This window comes from Physella acuta, unplaced genomic scaffold (genome assembly GCF_028476545.2).
Source record: "Physella acuta isolate Inbredline_101_S28 unplaced genomic scaffold, ASM2847654v3 ptg000826l, whole genome shotgun sequence".
In the NCBI taxonomy this organism is placed as follows: Eukaryota; Metazoa; Mollusca; class Gastropoda; family Physidae; genus Physella; species Physella acuta.
The window spans coordinates 156,397-172,012 of record NW_026732344.1 but is presented as its reverse complement, the minus strand read 5'-3'; the positions used below and the strand labels follow the sequence as shown (position 1 = coordinate 172,012).

The 15,616-nt window shown below is 37.7% G+C and overlaps 1 protein-coding gene across 3 annotated transcripts in view; it reads right to left on the bottom strand.

Moving 5' to 3' along the window:
- LOC131951765 (patatin-like phospholipase domain-containing protein 7) overlaps positions 1 to 15,616 on the bottom strand; it is a 34,563-nt gene that overhangs the window by 15,429 nt on the left and 3,518 nt on the right. For 2 of the 3 annotated variants that reach the window (XM_059314151.1, XM_059314152.1), the window contains exons 5-17: positions 15,359 to 15,376; positions 13,201 to 13,344; positions 12,835 to 12,994; positions 12,141 to 12,221; positions 11,796 to 11,924; positions 11,079 to 11,159; positions 9,354 to 9,540; positions 8,478 to 8,614; positions 1,968 to 2,069; positions 1,567 to 1,644; positions 1,228 to 1,302; positions 870 to 1,003; positions 189 to 320 (exon numbers count right to left, since the gene is read on the bottom strand). In XM_059314151.1, coding sequence (XP_059170134.1) covers positions 189 to 320; positions 870 to 1,003; positions 1,228 to 1,302; positions 1,567 to 1,644; positions 1,968 to 2,069; positions 8,478 to 8,614; positions 9,354 to 9,540; positions 11,079 to 11,159; positions 11,796 to 11,924; positions 12,141 to 12,221; positions 12,835 to 12,994; positions 13,201 to 13,344; positions 15,359 to 15,376 — 1,458 coding nt within the window. The remainder of the gene's footprint in view (positions 1 to 188; positions 321 to 869; positions 1,004 to 1,227; positions 1,303 to 1,566; positions 1,645 to 1,967; positions 2,070 to 8,477; positions 8,615 to 9,353; positions 9,541 to 11,078; positions 11,160 to 11,795; positions 11,925 to 12,140; positions 12,222 to 12,834; positions 12,995 to 13,200; positions 13,345 to 15,358; positions 15,377 to 15,616) is intronic. The other variant, XM_059314153.1, reaches the window with a different exon arrangement.

Sequence of the window (15,616 nt, the reverse complement as noted above, 5' to 3'; positions counted from 1 at the left end):
GCATTAAAAATGTAATGACTTATAAATAGAAAAAAGGCTATCCAAATACTGAAGATCACAAATTAATAATAAAACCAAGAGAAGTTGGTCTAATAGGTCCAGAGTTTTATCTAAAAAAAAAAAACCCCACTTTTTTTAAAGCTGCATGTTTATAGCCCAGAATTTATACTTGTTAAAGATCATCTTACCTAAACAGTGCCTTCCCAGCTTCAAGCATTTGCCAGTCTAGTGCAAAGTCTATCTGACGAACAAATGGTGACATCCTCTTGACTGTACAGTGGGCTGCATTCAAGACAATAAAGGGCTCTACACGCATCATCCTGTAAGATAAGCCAAGTTTGATCATCCATTCACCAGTATACGCTCTACCTCTAATTACATATTTCTATTCACACAACACACATCCGGTGACCAGAAAAATTTGCATAGAAATTAGCGCAATAGATAACTGCGAATAAAAGTTCACATAGGAGCTTTTTTTTTAAAAAACCAATTTCACAGATATTAGCATAGAATAACCACATGTAAAATTTAGCATACAAAAAGTCTTTCCACAAAGTATATCATCGAATCATGAAATTCTGTTTGTTTAGTATAATAAAAAAACCTCAACAATAAACTGTCATTTTACAGGATCCTTGCATGCCACTTGAAACTGTTTCTATTTGCTTACACTAATAGAACACAATTTTAGTAAAAAAGCAGTAATTTTGCTTATCGAATAGGGTTTGTTTCAATTTATTATGGTTCTGTCCATATAAGCTGATGCAGATTAGGTTTGGATTAACTGAAAACTACTTTTACATATCCATAAAAACAAGTTAAAAATTAGCAAACACGGGGAGATTTTTCTATTTAGAATTTCTTACTGGTAGAAATCTGGTTTTGATATAACAGCCATGACTGCATCAGTTTTAGCTCTCATTGTAAAGAAGGAAGGCTCTCCAGTTAATACTGCCAGTACGTCAATTATCTCCCCTGGCTCAGCATGGAACATTAGTGCCTATGATTGGAAAAGGGACATAATCAGCATTAAAACAACCCCACGAAATATATTTTTTTTTCTTTCTCATTATTACATGCTATTTATTTTTATAAGTTTTTTAATTAAAAAAAAACAACTTGTATTCAAACATTTGTGGTTAATTAGTAATAAAGTATTTTATCTGGCCCTAACTTGAAAGAAATATATCAAAATTTAACAAGAAAAGACAGACAAACACTAACCTCCTTTGCTGATTCCCCAACAACATTTTGTAAAACACTTACAGTCCCTTTGACCAGGAAAAACATGCTTGTTTCCTACAGATGTATAATCATAACATATATAACATACTAAATTAATTTTTGTTTTTGTAGAAAACAACATAACTGACAAAAATTACAAAAAAACAACAACACAAAAGTTATTATCTGTGAGGAGATGAGAGAAATTATAGCCCAGAGACTTTTAAAACATTAAGTTATTATATACACAAAGAGTTAAAAAGAGTTAAAAAAGAACAATGGCATTAATTTTATTAATAAATATAATTTAAAAAAAAATTAATATTTAAAACTGCCAACCTGGTCACCCTGTTTGCAGAAAATGGAACCAGCCCTGGCATAACTCAGAGTCAGCCGATTGTCAAGTAAAGTTTGGTCCTGTGAAAATTATTTGAAAATTTTAAAATTAAATGTATGACTCAAAAAATATATAAATACAGTACTTAACTTAAACATAAGACATAAATAATAAGACAACTAACAAGAGCCATCCTAAACTGATCCAACATTAAATATAAATATTTTTAAGACTATAATTTTTGGTCAAAATAAAACCTGGACATCTAAAAAGGTTATCTAACTATATAAGACCATCTTGCTTTTTAAGTACTATTGAATTTAGTTTATTATTTAGTATATGTGCACTATATGCACCCATGATGAGAGCTCATAATTATGAGAGTAAAAAGAGCATTACTAACCTTCATGCCTAGGATCTGAACCAGATCTTTAGCAGCCAGAGATAAAATAATTTCCTCATCAGGGATGGTCTGGGACCTGTAAGAGGACACTTCACCTGCAGACTGCACAAATGACAAAAATATTTCAATCATGTAAAAAACACCAGAACAAATTAAAAAAAAAAAAATGATCTTTTGAAAATTCAGGAATAATTCTTCCCTCAGATGAAATATGAAACTGACAGCAATTAAGTATACACGAAAAAGGAGAAACTTTCATATTTTATTTATTAGAACCAAACACCACATTAACTACAAGCAACAGGAGTTTTAAAATTAAAGTACCCATCCAAAACTGATGGGGGACACTTTGGTTAGGTAGGAGAGCATATATCTGATACCTCCACTAGTTTGGACCCCTTGATAGATAAGGCATGTTTAGCTGGGACTGCACCCCATTTAGAAGAGAAATCCAAAATAAAAAAAACTAAGGTCAAAGATGAAGACCTGATAGCCAAAGGGTCGGATAAATGTTTAGCTGGTTCTATTAGCTTAATTTATGGTCAGGACAATCCCAAACTTTTTACTTTTCCTGACTTGAATCAGCAAACGGCAGCAACAAAAACACTAGGCAACAAAACACCATCATCACCAACCTCTATGACTGTGACTTGTCTAGGTGGGACTCCACTCAACACAATTTAAAGACTTGAAACGGACACAACAAAAACACTAGGGAACACAACACCATCAGCACCAACCTCTATGACAGTGACTCGTCTAGGTGGGGATCCACTCAACACAATTTAACACAACACAATTTAACACAACACCATCAGCACCAACCTCTATGACAGTGACTCGTCTAGGTGGGGGTCCACTCAACACAATTTAACACAACACCACCTGCACCAACCTCTATGACAGTGACTCGTCTAGGTGGGGATCCACTCAACACAATTTAACACAACACCATCAGTACCAACCTCTATGACAGTGACTCGTCTAGGTGGGGATCCACTCAACACAATTTAACACAACACAATTAAACACAACACCATCAGCACCAACCTCTATGACAGTGACACGTCTAGGTGGGGATCCACTCAACACAATTTAACACAACACAATTTAACACAACACCACCTGCACCAACCTCTATGACAGTGACTCGTCTAGGTGGGGATCCACTCAACACAATTTAACACAACACCATCAGTACCAACCTCTATGACAGTGACACGTCTAGGTGGGGATCCACTCAACACAATTTAACACAACACAATTTAACACAACACCATCAGCACCAACCTCTATGACAGTGACTCGTCTAGGTGGGGATCCACTCAACACAATTTAACACAACACCATCAGCACCAACCTCTATGACAGTGACTCGTCTAGGTGGGGATCCACTCAACACAATTTAACACAACACCATCAGCACCAACCTCTATGACAGTGACTCGTCTAGGTGGGGATCCACTCAACACAATTTAACACAACACCATCAGCACCAACCTCTATGACAGTGACTCGTCTAGGTGGGGATCCACTCAACACAATTAAACACAACACCATCAGCACCAACCTCTATGACAGTGACTCGTCTAGGTGGGGATCCACTCAACACAATTTAACACAACACAATTTAACACAACACCATCAGCACCAACCTCTATGACAGTGACTCGTCTAGGTGGGGATCCACTCAACACAATTTAACACAACACCATCAGTACCAACCTCTATGACAGTGACACGTCTAGGTGGGGATCCACTCAACACAATTTAACACAACACAATTTAACACAACACAATTTAACACAACACCATCAGCACCAACCTCTATGACAGTGACTCGTCTAGGTGGGGATCCACTCAACACAATTAAACACAACACCATCAGCACCAACCTCTATGACAGTGACACGTCTAGGTGGGGATCCACTCAACACAATTTAACACAACACCATCAGCACCAACCTCTATGACAGTGACTCGTCTAGGTGGGGATCCACTCAACACAATTTAACACAACACCATCAGCACCAACCTCTATGACAGTGACTCGTCTAGGTGGGGATCCACTCAACACAATTTAACACAACACAATTTAACACAACACCATCAGCACCAACCTCTATGACAGTGACTCGTCTAGGTGGGGATCCACTCAACACAATTAAACACAACACCATCAGCACCAACCTCTATGACAGTGACTCGTCTAGGTGGGGATCCACTCAACACAATTTAACACAACACCATCAGCACCAACCTCTATGACAGTGACTCGTCTAGGTGGGGATCCACTCAACACAATTTAACACAACACAATTTAACACAACACCATCAGCACCAACCTCTATGACAGTGACACGTCTAGGTGGGGATCCACTCAACACAATTTAACACAACACAATTTAACACAACACCATCAGTACCAACCTCTATGACAGTGACTCGTCTAGGTGGGGATCCACTCAACACAATTTAACACAACACCACCTGCACCAACCTCTATGACAGTGACACGTCTAGGTGGGGATCCACTCAACACAATTTAACACAACACCATCAGCACCAACCTCTATGACAGTGACTCGTCTAGGTGGGGATCCACTCAACACAATTTAACACAACACCACCTGCACCAACCTCTATGACAGTGACACGTCTAGGTGGGGATCCACTCAACACAATTTAACACAACACCATTAGCACCAACCTCTATGACAGTGACTCGTCTAGGTGGGGATCCACTCAACACAATTTAACACAACACCATTAGCACCAACCTCTATGACAGTGACTCGTCTAGGTGGGGATCCACTCAACACAATTTAACACAACACAATTTAACACAACACCATTAGCACCAACCTCTATGACAGTGACACGTCTAGGTGGGGATCCACTCAACACAATTAAACACAACACCATCAGTACCAACCTCTATGACAGTGACACGTCTAGGTGGGGATCCACTCAACACAATTTAACACAACACAATTTAACACAACACCATCAGTACCAACCTCTATGACAGTGACACGTCTAGGTGGGGATCCACTCAACACAATTTAACACAACACCACCTGCACCAACCTCTATGACAGTGACACGTCTAGGTGGGGATCCACTCAACACAATTAAACACAACACCATCAGTACCAACCTCTATGATAGTGACACGTCTAGGTGGGGATCCACTCAACACAATTTAACACAACACAATTTAACACAACACCATCAGTACCAACCTCTATGACAGTGACACGTCTAGGTGGGGATCCACTCAACACAATTTAACACAACACCACCTGCACCAACCTCTATGACAGTGACACGTCTAGGTGGGGATCCACTCAACACAATTAAACACAACACCATCAGCACCAACCTCTATGACAGTGACTCGTCTAGGTGGGGATCCACTCAACACAATTTAACACAACACCATCAGCACCAACCTCTATGACAGTGACTCGTCTAGGTGGGGATCCACTCAACACAATTTAACACAACACAATTTAACACAACACCATCAGCACCAACCTCTATGACAGTGACACGTCTAGGTGGGGATCCACTCAACACAATTAAACACAACACCATCAGCACCAACCTCTATGACAGTGACACGTCTAGGTGGGGATCCACTCAACACAATTTAACACAACACAATTTAACACAACACCATCAGTACCAACCTCTATGACAGTGACTCGTCTAGGTGGGGATCCACTCAACACAATTTAACACAACACCACCTGCACCAACCTCTATGACAGTGACACGTCTAGGTGGGGATCCACTCAACACAATTTAACACAACACCATCAGCACCAACCTCTATGACAGTGACTCGTCTAGGTGGGGATCCACTCAACACAATTTAACACAACACAATTTAACACAACACCATCAGCACCAACCTCTATAACAGTGACTCGTCTAGGTGGGGATCCACTCAACACAATTTAACACAACACAATTTAACACAACACCATCAGTACCAACCTCTATGACAGTGACTCGTCTAGGTGGGGATCCACTCAACACAATTTAACACAACACCACCTGCACCAACCTCTATGACAGTGACACGTCTAGGTGGGGATCCACTCAACACAATTTAACACAACACCATCAGCACCAACCTCTATGACAGTGACTCGTCTAGGTGGGGATCCACTCAACACAATTTAACACAACACAATTTAACACAACACCATCAGCACCAACCTCTATAACAGTGACTCGTCTAGGTGGGGATCCACTCAACACAATTTAACACAACACAATTTAACACAACACCATCAGTACCAACCTCTATGACAGTGACTCGTCTAGGTGGGGATCCACTCAACACAATTTAACACAACACCATCAGCACCAACCTCTATGACAGTGACTCGTCTAGGTGGGGATCCACTCAACACAATTTAACACAACACCATCAGCACCAACCTCTATGACAGTGACTCGTCTAGGTGGGGATCCACTCAACACAATTTAACACAACACCACCTGCACCAACCTCTATGACAGTGACACGTCTAGGTGGGGATCCACTCAACACAATTTAACACAACACCATCAGCACCAACCTCTATGACAGTGACTCGTCTAGGTGGGGATCCACTCAACACAATTTAACACAACACCATCAGTACCAACCTCTATGACAGTGACTCGTCTAGGTGGGGATCCACTCAACACAATTAAACACAACACCATCAGCACCAACCTCTATGACAGTGACTCGTCTAGGTGGGGATCCACTCAACACAATTAAACACAACACAATTTAACACAACACCATCAGCACCAACCTCTATGACAGTGACTCGTCTAGGTGGGGATCCACTCAACACAATTAAACACAACACAATTTAACACAACACCATCAGCACCAACCTCTATGACAGTGACTCGTCTAGGTGGGGATCCACTCAACACAATTTAACACAACACAATTTAACACAACACCATCAGCACCAACCTCTATGACAGTGACTCGTCTAGGTGGGGATCCACTCAACACAATTAAACACAACACAATTTAACACAACACCATCAGCACCAACCTCTATGACAGTGACTCGTCTAGGTGGGGATCCACTCAACACAATTTAACACAACACCATCAGCACCAACCTCTATGACAGTGACTCGTCTAGGTGGGGATCCACTCAACACAATTTAACACAACACCACCTGCACCAACCTCTATGACAGTGACACGTCTAGGTGGGGATCCACTCAACACAATTTAACACAACACCATCAGCACCAACCTCTATGACAGTGACTCGTCTAGGTGGGGATCCACTCAACACAATTAAACACAACACAATTTAACACAACACCATCAGCACCAACCTCTATGACAGTGACTCGTCTAGGTGGGGATCCACTCAACACAATTTAACACAACACAATTTAACACAACACCATCAGCACCAACCTCTATGACAGTGACTCGTCTAGGTGGGGATCCACTCAACACAATTTAACACAACACCATCAGCACCAACCTCTATGACAGTGACACGTCTAGGTGGGGATCCACTCAACACAATTTAACACAACACCATCAGTACCAACCTCTATGACAGTGACTCGTCTAGGTGGGGATCCACTCAACACAATTTAACACAACACCATCAGCACCAACCTCTATGACAGTGACACGTCTAGGTGGGGATCCACTCAACACAATTTAACACAACACAATTTAACACAACACCATCAGCACCAACCTCTATGACAGTGACTCGTCTAGGTGGGGATCCACTCAACACAATTTAACACGACACCATCAGCACCAACCTCTATGACAGTGACACGTCTAGGTGGGGATCCACTCAACACAATTTAACACAACACAATTTAACACAACACCATCAGCACCAACCTCTATGACAGTGACTCGTCTAGGTGGGGATCCACTCAACACAATTTAACACAACACCATCAGCACCAACCTCTATGACAGTGACACGTCTAGGTGGGGATCCACTCAACACAATTTAACACAACACAATTTAACACAACACCATCAGCACCAACCTCTATGACAGTGACTCGTCTAGGTGGGGATCCACTCAACACAATTTAACACAACACCATCAGCACCAACCTCTATGACAGTGACACGTCTAGGTGGGGATCCACTCAACACAATTTAACACAACACCACCTGCACCAACCTCTATGACAGTGACACGTCTAGGTGGGGATCCACTCAACACAATTTAACACAACACCACCTGCACCAACCTCTATGACAGTGACTCGTCTAGGTGGGGATCCACTCAACACAATTTAACACAACACAATTTAACACAACACCATCAGCACCAACCTCTATGACAGTGACTCGTCTAGGTGGGGATCCACTCAACACAATTTAACACAACACAATTTAACAAAACACCATCAGCACCAACCTCTATGACAGTGACTCGTCTAGGTGGGGATCCACTCAACACAATTTAACACAACACCATCAGCACCAACCTCTATGACAGTGACTCGTCTAGGTGGGGATCCACTCAACACAATGCTCTTGTCATCACTGACTGAAGCTCTGGCTCTCATCAGGGCAGCATCAAAATCTGTCAGCTGGTACCCAGATTCACTTAAAGGCCTGGAAACTGGAGGAAGAAAAGTTAATTAGCATCATTGAAAAATGTATCAGCTGTTTTCGAAATTAGATGAATCAATTCATCCTTTCAACCCTGAAGCTTTAACTCTATAAATCTTATCCTTCAAACATTACTTTTTCATTTACTGATGACTGACACATTTTGTAAAAACAAAATTATCCAATAATATTGTTGTCAACAGTCCAGCAATTTGTGTAAACATGAAATTTTTTTACATGTATGTTAAACAGCATAGCATTTATCCAACAAGTAGCTTTACTGACTTCCTCATTACTGATAGCCTAGATAACAACTCCACCCAGTAACAAAGTACTTAAAAAAATAATTCAAAAACATTTGCTTTTTTTTTGCTTCTGTTTTTTGAGTCTGTAAGACGTCCCTGAGTCCACCTAGCTATGATGAGTACTTGACTCACATTAAGGAAATAAAGATAAATAGGCATAGAATCGACTACACTATCCCTACATATGCTGAAGTCACAGAAACAGGTGAACTATGTGCACTATTGGGTCCAAAAGTAACCTTCTTCTGTATTTAAAGTGATTTTGTGGTCAGAACAATGCCTTTACTTTCAAGTAAGCTCTATTGACATGGGGCCTCTTGCTGAAGAAAAACAAATCTTACATAATAGCTATTTAAAGTGATTTTGTGGTCAGAACAATGCCTTTACTTTCAAGTAAGCTCTATTGACATGGGGCCTCTTGCTGAAGAAAAAAAAAAATCTTACACAATGGTTTCTTCTGTGGTGTTCCTGCAGGCCCAGCCATCTTTGTATCTACATCATCCTTCCCTGAGTCTGGCACCACACCAACACTGTGGTTTGTGTGAAGTCGTACAGGACTGCCTACATTGGGAGAAACGTTAGGGCGATTGATCTGATGAATATGAAGTTCCTTTGCATCAGCATGGCCATCCTAGAAAAATCAAGTTGAAATGTTTTTTAACATTAAATGTTATATATGCACTATGTTTGTGATAAGCAGAGCTCATGATACTATTCTATGATCAGTGTTCATACTATTGGTAGGGTTTTCTTAGAAATTTATTCAAAACCAATATTTCCCTAAGGGGTCATCTATAAATGATGTCAAACACCTAGGGGGTAGGTTGGAATTTTGTGGCAATGTGTGATGAGGGGGAGGAAAGTGTGACATCACAATGTTGCAATTTTAAAAAGTTATGTTTGAAGCTGAAAGCTGTTTTTGTAAATTGAACAAAAAAATGATTAATATACTCTACGAGAAAAATGGCCCGTTGAGGAAGGATACACCGGGCGCTAGGTTGATAGTGCTGTCTCTTTTCTCTAAACTAAAACCAACCCACCCCCCCCACCCCCCACCCTCACCCACCCCACACAACACCCCCCCACCCCCCAAAAAAACATGTCTACCGTCCCATTCAACGAAATATAATTATATACTTTTTCCAGTGTCCGCCCCCTCCCCGAAAATTCTACCCCCGCCCCCGAAAATTTCAAGTACCCCCACCCCTCTCCGGGGAGGAAAAATTTTGAAAGAAACACTGGTGTCGCGCTTAGCCACTACGCGAAGAATTGCATTAAAGAAATTGCGAGAAAACCACTTTTTAGATTAGACACATTAATTAGGCGGTAATTTTATTATAGAGTATCGATGAGGAAACCACCCCACCCCCACCACCCCCCCCCCCAACCCCAAAAAAATCATGTCTACCGTCCCATTCAACGAAATATAATTATATACTTTTTCTAGTGTCCGCCCCCCTTCCCGAAAATTCTACCCCCGCCCCCGAAAATTTCAATTACCCCCACCCCTCTCCGGGGAGGAAAAAGTCTGAAAGAAGCACTGGTGTCGCACTTAGCCACTACCCGAAGAATTGCATTAAAGAAACCACTTTTTAGATTAGACACATTAATTAGGCGGTAATTTTATTATAGAGTATCGATGAAGAAATTTCTTTTGAGTTGGGGAGGGGGGGGGGGCTCAGACGTTCTTACGCGGGGGGTGGGGCTTCGCCCCTACCCGAAGAATTGTATGCAAGAAACTCTTCACGCAAACCATTTAGATTAGACAACATTTCCTTTTTATTCAATGTTTACGCGATAATCAATGACGTCATTATATTACTGTGTGCACTTTCCGCCTTGAGATTATTTTCAACTCTATGCTAAATGTGTCGACGTCATACTTCGTTTTTCGAATTACTATGCAGGTTTTTAATTTGCTTGTGTTTTCTCTAGAGCGTTCTGGTCAGATAGACAGACAAAGCGTTCTTGTCAGATAGATACACAGACAGCGAAACTATTAGTATTAATGCTGACTGAGGATAAAAATTGTAAAAAAAAATGCTTGATGTCATTTATGAATGATTCCTAAGTCATATTTCTTGAACATGACAGCAGAAAGAACAATAAAACATTACATGGTATAAGTTACTTAAAAAAAAAAGTAGATGGATAGAGTAGAGTATTTACTGGTTTGAGCAGCTCTTTACTTAGGCCAAGATAGTTATGTAGAGCAGAAAAGGTCACCCTCTGTAGCCGAATCATGATGATCTGTTGAACAAGAGATTGTAGGGTTTAAAGTTTAAAGTCTGCCTGCATCAGGTATTTCATTATAAAATTTAGTAAAATGGCTTAAAATAGCAAATTTAGTCAAACATAACTATTAAATACATGTCATTGTCATGCTGTTGATATAACCTGGAGATTTAAATATTGGTGAACACAACATCCCTTGCTGATTGGTACAAATCTACCTAACCTCCCTAACCCACTGCATGTATACCATCTCCAGAGAACAGGTAAATAGAGGTCAATGACCTAAACAAATTATTACTTTTCAATGAATCATCCAAGTCAAAGGCTGTGAGACCAGAATAAATTTAGTTTTTAAAAATTAAGTGACATAATAGAGAATTAATTTTACTAATCGATCTGGGCTAAGAAATTCTTGCTATCCAATTATTTTCTTGAACACATTTTTGCCCAAAATTCACTTTATTCTTCACATGTACTGACAGACTTCAGCCATTTGGTTAGAAACATTCAGTTGAAACTATTTACTTTTCAGCATTAGCAAATTATTTTTCAGTTCACATTTCAGTGTGAAACATTGCTTATTCTTAATGTAACTTAAAAAGAAAACCCATACATTAGGGAACAGACAATATCAATGGACAATTTATTTACCTGAACAACTTTGACAGTAGATTCATTAAATTTCTCAAACATGGATTTGAAAGCATGAGCAGGGAGCCTGAGTATCGTGGAGTCAGCAACAGCTCTAGCAGAGACACTTTTAAAAGCTCCTGGGTGGCCCTGTTCAGTCAATTTAAAGTTGGTCAAATATACATTAAAAACAAAAACTTTAGAAAAGAAACAATTAAAAATAATAATTAAAAGTATTTCCAATCATATCAACTTTAGAAAATAATGAAAAGTATAGACTTATGAATATATTAATTTATAATATTTCCAACAACATAAAAGAATATAATAAATATTGCCACCAATGAGAAAGACTAGGAGACTTACAGTAAGGACATCCAATATGGACAACAGACTGTGTATGCTATTGCCAGTTGGTACTTGCTTAATCAGATGCTCTGTTCCATCCTAAATTTGATATTTATATTAGTCTTTGAAAATTCTTTTTATTTCAATAAGTTAAGTAGATAACGTAGAGCTAATGTTTCTTGACTTTGGCACATGAAAAGATGGTCAGTACTATGCCCAGCTGCCTTTACTTTCTCCAACATAAGACAGGCACCCACCAGAGCTGGGTGGACTCAGTAATGTTCTAATAAGTTTTATTAGAGTTAAAGTTATGTTTCAAATAATTTTTATTAGAATAATTTTCCAAATTAAAATTTTTTTTTTTGTAATTCCAAATTTATAAAATGATTTTGGTTGCTATATACATAAATGGCAAGCCAAATACTGCTGTGCGCTAAAAGGTAAGTCATATGTCCTATCAATTTATGCTTTACGATTTATAAAAACTGCCCAGATTAACAAATAGTTTTTATCAATCAAAAACATATGCACAATGCCCTAAAATTTAAGATATTTTGTAAGTCAGCTTAAAGTTATTTTATAACATTTGCAGAAACTTAAATATAAAGAATAAATATCGTAACGTGACACCACTGTAGCTGATTGCGCTAATATTTGCGTGGTTCGTTTATTAAAAATTGCATTGCATCAATTTAAGTGAAACAAAACTTACCACATCTGTGATGTAAACTTCAAGCAGACCATTCTGTACCACATATATGCTGTCATCTGGGTCACCAATTTTAAACAAAAAATGCCCAGCCCTTAAAGTAATGGTCTCCATATAGCGGCATAACTCTAGGAAAAACGGCTTTTCTAAGTGGCCAAACACCCTAAAATACAAAGTATGTCTAAATTAAAACACAATTCTTAAAAAAATACAAATTTTGTCTTTTATTATGAGGTTTAGAGGTACTATATTATGAAACTTATCATACCTCTCTATTATGTACATAAAATAAACATAACAATATATAATTAAATAACAGGAGGTGGACCAACATGAAGTATATATGACATGGATCTAGAGTTATCTGACCTTATACTTCTAAGCATGTATAAAACTTCAGGGGGAAGTCTGTGATCATCATTAACATCTGACCAATCTGCTTCTAAGAAAGACTGCGGAGGGCTCTGTTGCTTCAGCCTAGGTTTACTAGGATCTTTGCGATGGGCTAAAAATCTGGAACAAGGAACAAAATGATCATGGATAATATCTGATAAGTGATTAAACCAGATACCAAGACATGTAAAAATAATATATTTAAAAGTATTGATAGTTTGCAATTTGCTAAAGCTATTAATAAGCCAGGCTGTAAAAATTCTCAAATCTAAAAGGTAAATAGAATTTTGCCTTTAGAAGCACACAACTCAAATCTATGAGGTATATAGAATTTTGCTTTCAGAAGAATGTGTAAAGTAATTGAAGAACAGAGATGACACATACGAGAAACAAGCACCACATGTGTCTTTAGTGTAAAAACACTATCTGGAACCAACGATAATTTTTTTTTAGTAAACATGAATCCTTAGTTTACAAAGCAGAAGAAGTAGAGTTTGCCTTAAGATATATGTAGTAAGTAATATGTTCTGTAGTAGTTTAACATCCCGTTGAATGAAATTAGAAATTACATTAAAGGTGGGTTGACTCATAAGTTCATAATGCAAATTTCCACCAAACTCTTAAGTGTAAATTATATGTGAATACAGTTGATAAGACACATTGATAAACTTAAATGATGAATAATACATTATTCTCCACACGTAAGTCTGACACTAACATTTTCTCAAAGTCATTATTTAAATATTACATTTAAACCATTAACAGCCAAAATACAAATGAAAACACACATCCAGTTTTAAAATGTGATGATGGATTTTTTTAAGCTCTTAAACAAGTATAAGTATATGAACTTATATACACTCACTTATTTGTAAGATAATAGTAATGTTAACATATCTAAAAGTGAAATACATTTAAATAAACGGGTAGGAGGTGTTTTAAAATTATAAATTTAAAGTTTTGACAAATCATTGGAAGCAAAAAGACGCCCACATGAAAACTGATAATCAAGTCTCACTTTTACACTATAAACTATAAAGATATTGAAAAAGAGAAAAAATATATATATTCATGAAAAAAAAAACTAAATTGAAAAAGAGAATAATTTATACAGTATTTTTCAACATGATTCCTATGGTTTACAACAAACATCACTGAATGGTGGTTTTGGATTACAACATAACTGGTTGGGTAATGAAAAAAATGACAACAGATCATGACAAAACTTTTTTAGCCAAACAGTATCAAATCTTAATGCTACTCTTAGAGTTTAGCACTGAAGTTTGTTTCTCTGACAAGAAAAGAATGCTTGCAACAATAAAAAATATAAATCAAGTTTAGACAAAATAGTAGCTTTTTTAAGAACGGCTTTTGTAGATGCTAGCAAGTACCTGAATTGTTTAGGATTGACCTGGAGTGAACTATAAATAATTATCCTTCTAACTTTTTGATTTCCCTTTTTTTAAAGTAGTTACGTTAGTTTAAATACTTAAGTTGTTAATGTAATTGATTCCAAGCCCCATATTCACACACTTTTGAATATTTAATAATAAGTTGTTCCATTAATTAAAATCCCCCAAGTATTACAGCTAAGCATAGTGTATTTACAGGTTAAGGACTGGCCTTACAGGTTATTTACATTTAGTGCCATCATGTTTATATCTTAAGCTGATAAATAAACCTAAAATATTCTTTACTGAATATGATTTTATTACAGTGAGCCTTCAACCTTCATTTTATGTTCAAGATAAACCTTCTACTAAACTTTTTATACTCTTCATACTGAACTTGAGTTTGTTACACTTCCGAACTAACTGAGTCAGTTTCAATTTATATGTAAACTATCACTCAACCTCAGCAGTGAAAACCTTTCACGCCAGCTTTAATTATCGGCAAAAAACAGGCATGTTATTTTAAAGCGGAGTCTGAACATACACACAAACACACAGATTTGATTAAAAAAAACACACCAAAGTAAAAATAAAAAGACAAAATATTGTTTTGGTTAGCTTGCTTCAATTGTCAAACCTTAAACTATCGACTAATAAGCCACTCACAATATTCTTTTTTATCTCATAATTATGAAAAATAATTTTGTGAAAATAGTTCTCTATCTACAGTGTTAAAAGGTTACCTTGAATCTCCAATGACACTAAAGTAAAACAAAATGCACAAATAACCTCCATCTCATTAAAGATTGTTCCATAAGAATAATCTTTTAATTAGCAATTACAAATTGTAATTAGAAAACTCGATACATGCAATTGTGTTTGTTTCATAAAAAGAAGTTTCAGTTATCTTCTAAGCTGAAAAACACAAAACTTTGATTTGTATCAGTATTCACCTGTGTATTTTGAGGATTAAGTATTAATCTTTTAAGTATTAATCCTTT